Source organism: Xiphophorus hellerii, chromosome 21 (genome assembly GCF_003331165.1).
Source record: "Xiphophorus hellerii strain 12219 chromosome 21, Xiphophorus_hellerii-4.1, whole genome shotgun sequence".
Classification (NCBI taxonomy): Eukaryota; Metazoa; Chordata; class Actinopteri; order Cyprinodontiformes; family Poeciliidae; genus Xiphophorus; species Xiphophorus hellerii.
The window spans coordinates 25,103,781-25,117,557 of NC_045692.1; the positions used below are offsets into that span (position 1 = coordinate 25,103,781).

Here is a 13,777-nt window from a genome sequence, read left to right on the forward strand (position 1 = left end):
ATCAACCAAAGTCTAAATGCTGATAAAAACTAATTGATGATAAAAATAAATCTGATCTCGGGACAGAAAGGATCAAAGAATTAAAGGTTTAAGTTTCTCTGAATTTCTTCATGTTTGGTGTAAAATTGTGAAAATTTACCAAAATAATATTTCAGTGTTTTTTCCAGAGTGTGAAACTGAATTGATTTAGATTTTATTTAAGTCCGTTTTGGTTTCAGACTTGGTCAGCAGGGGTTCCCCCCCACACACACCTGCGGGATTAAAACGTCACTAATTAACCCCAATTTGTTGGGATTATTATGGGCTGTGCGCTGGTTCTGAGTGGGGCTGTGGGGGTGTCTCTGTGTGTGGGAGTGGTCTCCTGCAGGTCACATGGTCCGGGCCTTTGTTGATGTGATCCGGGGGAGAAAGAACAGGAGCACGGAGAGAAAAGAAAGAAAAGTACCGGTCCGACTCCGACCCACCGAGCCTTTCCGCCCAGCCTCCCCGGCGCACAGACGCTCCTGCTCGGCCTGGATGCTGCAGCTGCGGCCCCTCCGGAGCTCCACCTGGATCGGTCGTTCCGCGGCGCCCCGCGGTCGGTTCTTCTCCCCGCCGGTTTGAGCGCTTGGCAGCGGGGGCTGGGGGATGGAGGCTGTGTCCGGGCTGTGAGGTGTGGGGGTCGGTGTGTGCAGCCCCCCAGGCCCTCTGCTGCTTTGTTGTCCCTGGCTGCGCTGTGAAGCCTCCTCCCGGCTTTCTGCTCGGCTTTTCCAGCCTATTTCCTCTGGAAGTGTTTCTCCTGGAAGCCCAGAGGAGTTTCAGGAGGACGCATGGACACAAAGAGGATTTAAGGATTTTATTTTTGGCTCATCTCTCTCTCTCGTTCCGGATCAGTTTAGAAGAAGAAGGAGCCAGAAAAACCCGGATTCCTTCATTTCACCCATTTTTCTCTCAAACCTTCATTCAGCTGCATCCCTCCATCCCCCCCTGCCCCCCTCCGCTCCTCTCTGTCCGTCCATCATGGCTCCTCTGCGCCGGGTCTCCTGGTTCTGCTGCCTGCTGGTTCTGCTGGGTCTCCCCGCAGCCCGGAGCTCGTTCCCCCGCAGCGGAGGCGGCGGCAGCGCGGACTGCGGCCCCGGGAAGGCCGCGGAGTGTCCAGGTGAGCCCCCAAAACACACACACACACCTGAAGCTGCAGGTCAGAGGTCACTGGCTGCAGCCTTATTGTTTCTACCCTCTGATCACGTGATTGAGGTGTTGTCATCCCCCTGTTGTCATGACGACCGAGCAGGATGATAAACCAGACGCATCTCAAGGATAACAGGAGGTTCATGACGACAGCAGCAGGTTAAAGAGACCACAGATATGTGTGTGTGTGTGTGTGTGTGGGCGTGGGTGTGTGTGTGTGTGTGTGTGTGTGTGACCACTCCTCAGTTCAGGCCGGGTCTATTCTGGGTTTAATTACAGGCTGGGAGGAACTGGGCGTTTCTGACAGATTCATCAAACCGCAGCTCAGATTTACGGCAGCTTGACCTCAAACAGAACCTCAGCTGCATCTGACCGCCGAGACCCGAGGGTAGAGTTACACCGGGTCAGTCAGCTGCAGCATCAGACCCTGAAACCTGCAGATTTACTGCAAACGGGAGGAAACCCAGTTAATAATGTGGAATCACTGAAGCCCAGAGGTCCGTTTGGTCTGGACCTCTGCTGGTCGACTCCAGGCTCCGGTTTCACTGAAACGTTGTTTCAGTTTCATTTCTGTTTTCATTGAGTCAAAACCTCAGAAACTCGACGTCGTTCTGCAGGTTGAAGATTTCAACTTGTGTGAATTTTTCAGTCTCAGCATATTTTAGTCACATTTAAAGAGTCTGGAGTTCCAGGCTGTATGTAAACGGTCCAGTCTGGAGTGAAGGATGAATGGATGAATGGATGAATGGATGAATAATGGCTGCGGTTTGAGGGCTTCAGGAGCTCAAAGGAACAAAGACTTGAGATTTACTCTAAAAACTTTTATAGCCAAACAACAAATAAACTTTAATATGAATTATGACACAGTGGAAACAAACATCTGCACTTTTCCTTCTCTGCTCTTTGTGGTTCAGCCAATCAGATCCAAGGAAAATAAATCTGCTCCTGGATTGGCTGCTTTCTAAACGCTAGCAGCAGGTAGCATCATGTCTCTGTTTCAGTTATTAATCTGCTTTTTATTTCAAATATTTTAGAAAAACTCCAGTAAAAATTCAGCAAATCGGTGAAGCAGCGAATATGCAGAGAGTCCAGTTTTTAAAAATATCTTTGGATCTGGAACCAATCAATCAATCAATCAATGTGAAATATTTTTTTTCCTGATCCGTTTCTGATGAAAACTTTTCCGGTTCTGGTTCTGGGTCAGTTCCTCAGCTTTAGACCCGACAGAACCGACTCCAGTTGGATCTTCAGAACCTAAATGTACGGTGGCCCAGAAGGATCCAAAAGATCTAAACCCACTTTTTACTACATTTATGATTTAAAAGTCAGTTTTAAATTCCATGAGTTTTTCAGGTCTGGATCATTTATGAAGATGGAAAAATGATTTAGCTGTGAAGTTTTATTCTTTATTTTATGATCTAAATGATCATTTCTATTCACATAATTAGTTTTATCTGTAATTTTTTGTTCAATTTATGGATCATTTTAGTTTTTTCATCCCTGAGAATCAGATAAAAACTGAAACTGGATCCAGGTCCAGATCCTCCAGATCAGATCAGAACCTCAAACTGGGCAGCTGGATCTTAAACTGGGTGACAAACAGAACATGAAAGTTTTACTGGATGTTTAAAAACATCTGATTTAAAATGGAGCCGAATTTTAACTTGATCTGAAAATAAAAGTCACTTCAATGTTTTCAGGCCAAACAGAAACTAAAGATTTTTCCTGGAAGTTTATAAAATATGTATAAACTCTGAACCAATGTAACATTTTTAATTTGATCATTTTTCTCAGCAGACATTTTGACTGAATGTTGGAAAATATGAAATAAATTTCTGTTTCTGACTATTTTAAAGGTTTTTATCTGAGGAACTTTTCAGTTCAAACTGTTGGTTCTGATTGGAGAAATTCTGGACCTGTTCGTGTTCTGGAGGAGTTCTGGATGTTCTGGATCATTTCTTTGTTCTGTTTTCACTCAGACGGATCAGCAGAACCTGCAGCTGCTCTGAGAAACAAAAACCATTCGAGTATTTTTAGTTTTCCAGTTTCACGAACTTTCCTCCAAACTTTGGAGGAAAGTTTGACTTTGATGGATTTTCTCTGATCTAAATGTGGAAACGAGGAGCGAAAAGAACCGAGTCCAGAGATGAAGACCCGACGTTTAACGTCTGGAACAGATGTTCTCCTGGCAAGATGCTCCACTCGGCCTCAGATTTGAACTTGTTTAGTTCAGAAGGAATAACAGGATTTTAGTGAAGCTTTAATTATCTGAGAATAATAATCTGTGAAAAAAACTAATTGATCATTTTTAGGTGAGAAAATTAAAATAATTTTATTGATCTTCAAACAATTTACAAAAATAACACCAAGGGTAACTTTTGTGTTGTTCCAGAGAAGCAGAACTTTATTGAAATAATTATCCGTAAAATGATTTGTTCAGTTTTTCTAACCTGAACATGTCGGCTGCAGCTTCCTGATTATTATTATTATTATTATTATTATTATGAATGTTGGAGGTAAAACTGGCAGAATTAGGATGTGAAGAAGTTTTGAATCATGACTGAAACGATTAATTATTCTGATGATTAATCTGATAAAAATGAGCAACTTCTGCACTTTTTCATTTAACAACTTAAACTTTTTATACAATATTAGAAACAGATTAAAAGTTCCAAACATATTAAATAATTTTTTTGATTAAAAAAAATAAACGTTTTATTGCCTAAAATGCAGAAAACAGACTTTTGTTATTAAAATCTTGATCATTTGAATCTGCAGGTAAAAAATCCAAATTTTTCTGTTCGAACATCAGATCAGTGTAAATCTGATCGATTGATTATTTATTGATGAACCTGTTAAAAACTGGACGGCTAAGATGATAGATTATTTTTTACAGTATCTGAACCAGGTGAAGTTAAAACTGATTCAACAGATTTTAGTTTTTCCTAAATTTAAAATCTATTTATTTTTGCATATTTTTGTCTCGTCTGCTGCTCATGGACCCGTTGGGTCCAAACCAGCACTGGAGCTCTGGTTGCTGCTGGTTCTGATGGGAATGTTTCACCTGATGAGGAGAAACCAGAACCAGAACCAGAACCTCTGTTTGGTTCCTCGTCTGAATAAAACCAACAAGCTGCAACCTGAAGGCTGATGGAACTCTGCCGGGTTTGGATCCAGAACCGCCCTGGATCCAGTTCTGGATCCAGTTCTGGATCCAGTTCTGGATCCAGTTCTGGATCCAGAGCGGTTCTGGATCCAGAGCGGTTCTGGTTCCAGGGCGGTTCTGGATCCAGAGCGGTTCTGGATCCAGAGCGGTTCTGGATCCAGGGCGGTTCTGGATCCTGGCCGTGTGACCGGAGGAATCTCTGCTGCTCTGGATGAAACATGAACATCGACTCTCTGCTTCAGTTTCTGACTGACCTGAGGTCATGAGGTCATGAGGTCATGAGGTCATGAGGTCAGCTGACTCCATCAGTTCCATCTAAATCCTCTGATCAAACAATCCTCAGTCGTCGCCATGGAGACGACGATGCTAAACAACCAGGCTGCCTCTCCTCTCCAGCTTCATCCACAAAACGCTTCATTAAAGATTCATGAGGTTTGATCAGAGCAGCAGGAAGACAGACATGCATTCTGCTGTTAGCTTAGCACGAAGCACATAAATCCAGCACAGCTCAGGGCAGGAAGGAGGAGAGAAAAGTTAGAACCTGAAACAACAAAATCTTTGAGCAGAAGAGAGGATGAACCTGCTGAGCAAAACATGGGCAGACAGGAGAGCAGAAGGTCCTGGTGTCTCTGGAGGAGCTGCAGAGATCTGAGGCTCAGGTAGGAGCTGCAGCGAAAAGCTCCGATCAGAGGAGACCAAACTGTAAACTTTTCTACATTCAGAAACTATTTCAGGGTTGATGGGAAGAAGGAGTGAAATCCAGGATGAACCAGAGACTGGAGCAGAATGAGACGGCTTACAGTGGCCTAGTTAAAGGCTAGATCTACATCCAGCTTTTCCTCAGGCCTGTTTTTCATTCCATGAAATTGTTCATATTAATTTAAAAGCTGTAAAGAGATGAGAGACGATCTTTAGGTTTTTCTCTCCTGATTCAGTTTCTGAAACACCGAAGCTTTTCTCTCTCTCTCTCCGCCGCGTCTCTGCAGACCCGTAACGGTCTGTAAACAACCTGCGGTTACTATAGCAACAGTGCAGCGTTGTAGAAGTTGTGGCTTCAGGGACGAGTTTGAAACTCCCCAGATGAAGATGAAGATGTGAGGAAGATTTATCAGCAATGAAACGGTTTGAGGTGTCGTCTGCAGTGAGTTCAGTCAGATTCCTGAAAACACAGCTGGTGTGTGTGTGTGTGTGTGTGTGTGTGTGTGGGTGTGGGTGTGTGTGGGTGTGTGTGTGTGTGTGTGTGTGTGTGTGTGGGTGTGTGTGTGTGTGTGTGGGATGAGAGAGCAGGTGGATGTGGCTGGCTCAGCACTCTGTGGTATTTACTAATTACAGGAGAAGCTGAGCTCTCGGCTCCTGTAATTACAGCCTCTGATTGGCCGGCCTGAATGCCGGCAGCCAATCAGCTGCCATCAGGAAATTACAAGCCTGGATAGCAGAGAGTGTTTCTGTGTTAGCAGCTGGTGGAGGTTTTGTTTCAGCTGCAGCGCCACCATGAGGTCAGACAACCAGATAACAACCAGAAGCTGATAATCGGTGATACTGAAGGAAACGGAGAAACTTTGCAAACAATAGAAACAAACGTACTTTGACTTTTACTGCATTTAAATTGTTTAAAGATAAAAATAATGTGAAAATCATTTTGAAAAGCTTCATAATGTCCAGCAGAGGGCAGCAGAGCTTCCACATGATGACGTTAGATGTATTTTAGCTACAAATAAAGTAAAACTGTTACTGCATTTTAGGAAATACAATATTTATTTTCTCTGTTAAAAATTTATTTTTTTAAAATCCTGATCCTGAGTAACGAATGATTCGTGTTTTTCAGATTTGTCGGACAAGAAGAGCGATCTGCGCGTGTGCGACGCCGGAACGTGTCGCTTCGGAGGAACCTGCCGCGAGAACGGAGCCGACATCAAATGTGTCTGTCAGTTCCACGTAAGTCCCAGCAGGGGGAAGCGCAGAGAGCGCCCCCTGCTGGCAGCGAAGGATTAGACCCTCAGCGCCGCTACAACAACCATCCTGATGATGTTTTTGTTCAGAAATGTTCTGAAATCTTCTTGTTTCCTGTTTCAGTGCAACAAGAAGTACGTTCCTGTCTGCGGCTCCAACGGAGACACGTACCAGAACGAGTGTTTCCTCCGCAGAGCCGCCTGCAAGAAGCAGCGAGCCATCAGCATTGTGTCGGAGGGAGCCTGTTACCACGGTAACACTCATCCTCTCACATCCAGCACTTAAACTGGAAGGTTTTGCCTGAAATTACACTCTTCCTAAATTATTCATAAACCCTGATCACCGGTTTTCTGCTGCCAACTCAATCATTTTCTCTCCCTCTGTGTTGTCAGGGAAACGATTAATTACCAAAGACACACACAGCTTCTTATTGTCATAACATAAAACTACAAACATTTTAAATTTGGACAAATTCTATGAGGCCAAAACCACTAAAATAAAATCATCTGATTGTTTTCGTTCTGCTGACAAAAAAAAAAAATTCTTTCCTTGAACTGAAGACGCATAAAAAGTCAAGAGATTTTACATCAAAATGTAAAACATGGATGGATGATGAATGAATGAATGGATGGATGGATGGATGGATGGATGGATGGATGATGGATGGATGGATGATGGATGGATGGATGGATAATGGATGGGTGACTAACATCAGGTCTTCTCTGTGTTTGTCAGACGGAGGTTCTGGTTCTGCAGATGGAGGTAAATCATTTGTTCATCTTCTGGTTGTTTGTCTCTGCAGATGAACTGATGAAGTTTTCTGTGTTTTCAGATGATGAAGGTTCTGGTCGAGGGAAAAAAGCCTCCAAATGTAAAAACTGCAAGTTTGGAGCCGAATGTGACGAAGACTCTGAGGACCTGCTGTGAGTTTCCTCTGAGCTGCGTTCACTGGGCCTCGGCCGCCATCTTGGACTCGTTAAAACGTTTTTCTCGTTTTCTCAGCTGCATGTGTAACATCGTGTGCAACGGCCACAACGACAACCCGGTGTGCGGCGGCGACGGCCTGACCTACGACACGCCGTGCCACGTCCGCGAGGCGTCCTGCCTCAAACAGCTCAAGATCGACATCAAACATGTCGGCCGTTGCCAAGGTAACCGTCTCCAAAACACAGAAAGAGGAAGATGATGGAAGAGGGGGTGGAGAAGAAGAAAAATAGAAACATGTTTTAGTTCATTTATATTAAATAACCTGAATCTGAAAACTGATCAAAGATTCAGAATCAGTCGGATCTTTGATGGGTTTAAACCCAAACCTGATTCTTTAAACCAGATTAGCGAAGCTCCCTGACCTGCTGGGCTGCTCTTCATCTGAACTCCTCCTCTTCATCACCGCAAGTGTTCAGGAAACACAAACTGGGAACACTGGGGCTGAACTGGATCTGGATGGATCTGCTGTTAACACTTTTATCATGAAAAAATCACATTTTAGCCGAGATGATTAGAGGAACTAAAAATTATACTGAAGTAAAATCAGAAAAACTTCCACATATTTTTACTTGTTAAAGTAAAAAGTATCCAAGAAATGATTAAAGTCAAAAAGTTTTTGGTAAAAAGGCGACAGAAGCAGATAAATTATTAATGATGTGGAAATGTTTTCATTTTAAGGACCAAAATAAACATAATTAATAAACAAAACAAAAATAATTTATATATATATATTAGATTTTTTTAAAGCTGCAGTTTGTATGTAAGCTAAACCTGACAAACTGCCAAACAGAAGTTCTGATCTTTATTCTTCTCATATATGATCCAATGTTTTTTTATGCTAACTTTATTTAAGCTAAGCTAACATGAAGGAGGACGGCCCTCTGGGGCCGATAGACTCCGCCTCCAATCCCCTCAGAGCAGAAGGAGAGTTTGCTTTATGGACTCAATATGACTTCCATAGCAGTCTTCATATATGACATCAAATTATTTATATGTCATAAACATGAAAGACCAGAGTTTGATCTAATTATTCAGTTAATTCTAATAAATGACCTGATTTTCTGTCTTTAATGTTCTGAACTTTTATCAGCATCTCTTCACCTCATGAGGTCCTTTAGGTTCATGAAAGTTCTGATAAATAGTTCATGAACTTTTTACTCATCTTCAGAGAGAGTTTAGAGATTCACTTCATCACCATCATCATCATCATCAGCAGGACATTCCTGCAGACGCGTCTTCGCCCTGAAGCAGCTCTGATGCGTCTCCATCGCATCACGTTAAGAAAAACTCAGAGTTACATGTTTGTCCTGAGGGAAGAGAAGCTCTGAGGTTTTATTAAAGTCAGAGGAGCAGAAAACCTGAACCACAGATCAACCTGGACAATCAGGCCGCAAATAAATGGAAATGTCAATAAACCAGGAAACAGACAGAAAGAAGGTTATGGTGTCAAAATAAAATACTGTAATGTGTCTCACAGAAAAATCTGTGAGATTAAACCTGTTTAAGAATCAACAACAGTCATGGAAAAGATTTCCTTCAAAAATCTAACCATAAACCTGATTTATTTTCTTTTTTATGATCTTCCTGCTGTCATTAGAAGCAGTTTTTTCTCTGTGCTAAAAGACGAAGATGATTTGCTTTTTATTTTGAGTAAAACCAGAATATTTCTGTATTTTGTTTCTTAGATAAAAGCAGGAAAGACGATGGATCGAAGGGGAAACCAGACATCTACGGTAAGCTGCTGCCGCCGCCTCTGTTTGCTGCGACAGCCAATCAGAAATCAGAACTTTCTTCTTCTCTGTTCTTATGCAGCGGTGTCCAAGCCGGACGAGGGGAACGGCTTCCTGGACGGCGCTGTGCCCTGCCCTGAAGACGAAGCTCAGACCTGCCAACACGGCCAGTGTGAGATGAGACACAACCTGCCCACCTGCAGGTGAGAATCCTGTCTGGGTTTACCGAACCCATCCAGAACCCCCACCTGGTCCAGAACTTCCATCTGGTCCAGAACTCCCACCTGGTCCAGAACCCCCACCTGGTCCAGAACCCCCATCTGGTCCAGAACCCCCACCTGGTCCAGAACCCCCACCTGGTCCAGAACTCCCAACTGGTCCAGAACCCCCACCTGGTCCAGAACTCCCATCTGGTCCAGAACTCCCATCTGGTCCAGAACCCCCACCTGGTCCGATTCTCCTTGTATGTTCCAATTAATTTCATACATTCAGCTGTTCTGTTGCTTTTCCTCGTCCAAATGATTGTCTTTAGAGGCAGTTTCAGTACATGTAACCATGGTAACCGGCCTGTGTGTGTGTGCCAGGTGTGACGCTGCGTACGGCGGCCCCCGGTGCGACCAGCTGCTGGACTTTAACATCCTGTATGTGGTGCCCAGCGGCCAGAAGCTGCACTACGTTCTCATCGCCGCCATCATCGGAGCCGTCCAGATCGCCGTCATTGTTGCCGTGGTGATGTGCTTCACCAGGTGCGCACACCTGCTGCACATTCAATACAAACCTTTACAGATCATGTCAACATTTCTGAGAAACTGGCAGTTAGAGTAAGAACATAGATTAGCAACCTGTGGATGCAGTAGCAGGTGTCAGCCAGCAGGGGGCGGTGAACACATTTTCCATTGAACAGAACAGCTGATGTAGATAAAGGATATAATTTACAAAAAGCTTTTTGTGTAAAAGATTAAAAATGAAAATGTTGCTCTGGACATCCAGAAGTAAATTTTTCTGACCTTTAAATTCCTTTTGGTTTTTTTTTTATTTCTGAAGTAACATTTATTTTTTAATTCACTTTATTCATAATTCAGTTTTTTGCGTCTGCTCACTGTCATGCACTTCCTCTCCCGTCCTGCAGGAGGTGCAACAAGTCGAAACGTGGCCGCAGACAGAAGCAGCATCTGGGCCACTTCCCGTCGGGAACGTCTTCTCGGATGATGTAGCCGCCGTCCGTTTTTCCCTCCTCATGTTTTTATAAATCCAACCGGTCCGGTTTTCGTATCACAGACAGACTGCAGTTTTATATCGACTTCCTGGTGCCTCTTTTATTATTTCCCCCTTTTTTAAAGTATTTTATTTCTGATTTCTTAGAGGGGCCTTATTTGTCAGACTTCCTTGATGTTTTTGTGCGGATCTGTTTGTCTGTCCAGCTGCTTTCTGAACACTGTGGATCCAACAGGAAGCAGAACCTTTATTTATCTGATTGTATCGCTGCTGCAGCGCCACCATCAGGCTGGCGTCATGCAGGTTGTTTTTGTTTTCACGCTGTGGGACGCAGCCTGACTCTGTCTTACTGTTTGCTTTGGTTTTAAGAATCTTGTTTCGTACTCCATGTGGGATATAAAACACAACAAGGTTAAATCTGAAATATTCTGGATGATTCTGCGGAAACATTTTGACTCTTTGTTTTTCTGAAGCTGCAGTTTTCAGGTCAGATATGTAACATTCCAACATCTGATTTTATTACTATGGTAACATCATTTTTGTTGTCATTTTTAAAATAGAAAATTTGTCCTTCACCTCATTGGATGATCCATGTTCAGACTGAACTGACCAGGCCGACACAGATTTGAGTTTTCTTTGACATATTCATGTTTTTTAGGTCCAAAACTCATGAAGGATAAAAAAGCTGAAGGTTATTTTACATGATGCTGATTTTTGAAATCCAACTGAAAATTAGAGAATTATAAGTTCATACTTTAAATTCTGCGTCCATAATATTAATTCATTATTGCTAAACAAAAAAAGTTTGTTGAAGCAAATGTTACTGACTGAAAAATTCAAACTGACTGTAATTCAATTTAAAACATTAGAGAAAAACATTTTCTGTATTTTTTCTGCTAATTATAATCTAGAGCCACTCAGATTAATAATCTAGTGATATCTGGCTTCCTGACGTCTCTCATCACGTCAAATTCTAAAAAATACCCTTTTATTTAAAACAAGTATGATGACATTTAACCTTTGTTCAGATCTCTACACTGATAACGGTTTGATAATCTCAGATTATGATCAGCTGGAGTTAAAATAGTTTCATGGTTTACAGAAACACCTGAAGCTTCGTTTCCGCTGAGCGGCGCGGCACGGGTCGGTGCGTTTGGGTTCGCTGCCTTATCGGTTTCCTCTGGGGAAACGGTGGAAATGTTCTGAATATTCTGGTGACCCGTCCAAATCTGGTATCAGGTCGTTTTTTATCCATTTCTGAGCGACTCTGAGCTGCTGGACTCAGGAACAGAAATAATGAGCCTGAATTTGGTTTTCAGATTAATCTTCTAAGGATTTTGTTCCCATTTTCTTTATGTCTAATAATAGTTTTATATCTGACATTATTATTATTGTTTCTCTGGAAAGTAAAATCATGTTTTGTTCCATATTTAATATTTTTTCTTTCAATTCAAAATAAAAGCTCAGATTTATCTTTTTTGGCTAAAATTAAAGATTTGTTACAGTTTAATTCTGTAAATCACTTTTATCAGCCCAACTTTTCCCCAGCGTGTTGTACGGCCTTAACCCTGCAGGGGGCGCTCTGTACCTGGGCTCCAGGGTGATTGGGGACCAATGGCGCCCTCTGCTGTTTGTTTTCTGTTTCGCTGCGTCTCACAGGGTCACAAACTGAAAATGTAACATTTAACTTTGTTCTTTATTCTGTGTTTGTTATGAGATGCACCTGAAAACCAAAATGCTGTTTTTTCTACTGCTTAAGAATTAATGAGGTACAAGCTAACGTGTACAGGTTGTTATTATTATTTTTATTTTTATTGATGCTTAATTTTCAGATGACGCCATTCCGGAAATGGATGCGGATGTTTTTGTGCGCGTGTTTGGACGAGCCGAGGATAATTTAAAATGCTTGTTTTCCATATATAATTTGTAACGATGGTACGAAGTGTTTTGTTGTGGTAGGAAGAGTAGATCGATAAGCTGGCCGCAGGTTCCTTCATGTTCGCTGACCGGAGGTCAGAGGTCTCTGGGATGTGGATCCTGCAGGAACTGGGCCTGATTTTACTGTAGATGTTGCGTCCTGCATGAACCAGTGAAGTTGTTTAGACTGTGCTGTAGCTGAACTAGAATTAAATTATGATGTTTGAACCTCTGGGTCTTTGTTTTCTGTTCTTTCTCAGACTCTGCATATTAAGACATGTGATTCTTTTTTTAAATCCAGGACTGTAGAGTTTTTCTTTTGATTTGGTTTTGGTTGAACGGATATGTTTACAGGATCCAACATGAAGATTAAATGGACCGGTGACTTCTGCTGCATGAAGGTAAATATTATAATTCATAAACATGTCCTACACAAAATTAATTCTTGGTGATAATGATTTTGATTTTTAAACCTGAAGTAGATTGTATGTTTATAGAGTTAAATAATTATAAATTTGTTCTACTGAAAGCAAATATAAAACAATTAGTGAAGTCAGTGTAACATTATGATACACATGATTAGTTATGTTAGGCTCTGAACAATCATAATTTTAATAATCTGTAGTAGAAATTTGCCTTTTTCTTTACTGAATCAATCAGCTTCTGGCCTGTAAACCCGACAAACAACTGAAGTGAATCAGAAGTGAAAATCGGTGCCAATAATTTGTCCAAGTCTCCGTCATGAAGGTGGGATAAAAATAGCGACGTTGGCTGGATAATTATAGGCAGCAGCTGGTGGAGGGTTTAAACAGCGGGGAGTCCCCGTCTCCGTTTGTCTGATTCCTTCCCTCTTTTCTCACCTCTTGTTTTCCTCCTAACACCTGTTCTCATCATCTTTCCTGTTTTTATCACTCAGCTGCTCTACAAAGTTCTACAAGCTTTTAGTAAATGTTTGAATTAGGTTTGAATTGGTTTTTTTCTCTACAAAGTGTCAGTGAAGAACCTGCATCGGTTTACAAAAATGCTCATTTAAGAAATTATAAATCCTCTTTATTCTTAATAGTTTTAGTGCAGCAGCTAAAGCCCAGAGAACTGAAAACAATACTTGATAAAGAACAGGTTTTAGCAGTTAGCTATGAGAGTTGTAATCTTCTGATAGAAGAATATATAAAATATTGATCAGGTAATTTAATATGACATGTATAGTTGTGGAGTGCAGTACCACTGTTGACCTCTAGAGGCTCACATGAGCTCCATGAGTTTCATTCATGTGGGTCTAGTTTTTGATTCATGTCAACAAACAACGTAATAATTTCAGTTTTTGTTAAATAAATAGTAAAATATTTGAACTCGTTCTGTTTCCTTTAAAAGACGTCTTAACTGTTTGCTCCTCCCACTACAGGCCACGCCCCATTTGGACCATTTTGAAGTACCTGCTTCCTACCAAGATGGCAGCCATGTCATGAGTGTGCCTTAAGAATGCCTTAATGAAACCTGACCTGTCAGTTGTCCAACTATGGGAGCCAACAAGGAGGTCTAAACCTGGAGGAAGGATTATGACAGAAGAAGTGAAAAGTTGTCGGATGATAGATGGATGGTGGAGGAGACATAGATGGTCAGTTTCTCCAAGATGTTGCAACATTTT

At 41.9% G+C, this 13,777-nt stretch overlaps 2 protein-coding genes across 2 annotated transcripts in view; one reads left to right on the top strand and one right to left on the bottom strand.

The window, feature by feature from the left end:
* LOC116712074 (NACHT, LRR and PYD domains-containing protein 3-like) overlaps nt 1-13,777 on the bottom strand; it is a 1,065,068-nt gene that overhangs the window by 319,225 nt on the left and 732,066 nt on the right. The gene's annotated exons all lie outside the window — the stretch shown is intronic.
* LOC116712150 (tomoregulin-1-like) lies at nt 257-12,360 on the top strand. Its single transcript, XM_032552043.1, has 10 exons — nt 257-1,138; nt 6,159-6,268; nt 6,407-6,536; nt 7,019-7,045; nt 7,116-7,206; nt 7,286-7,434; nt 8,956-9,003; nt 9,083-9,203; nt 9,585-9,746; nt 10,130-12,360. Exons 1-10 carry the CDS (start codon nt 1,000-1,002, stop codon nt 10,212-10,214), a joined length of 1,062 nt encoding a protein of 353 aa, XP_032407934.1. The 5' UTR covers nt 257-999; the 3' UTR covers nt 10,215-12,360.

Excerpts from the sequence above, each read along its gene's own strand:
- LOC116712150 (XM_032552043.1), top strand. The coding sequence starts at position 1,000 with ATGGCTCCTCTGCGCCGGGTCTCCTGGTTCTGCTGCCTGCTGGTTCTG. Across the intron at positions 6,269-6,406 it reads AATGTGTCTGTCAGTTCCAC|TGCAACAAGAAGTACGTTCC; the intron begins GTAAGTCCCAGC and ends TTCCTGTTTCAG. Across the intron at positions 7,046-7,115 it reads TTCTGGTTCTGCAGATGGAG|ATGATGAAGGTTCTGGTCGA; the intron begins GTAAATCATTTG and ends CTGTGTTTTCAG.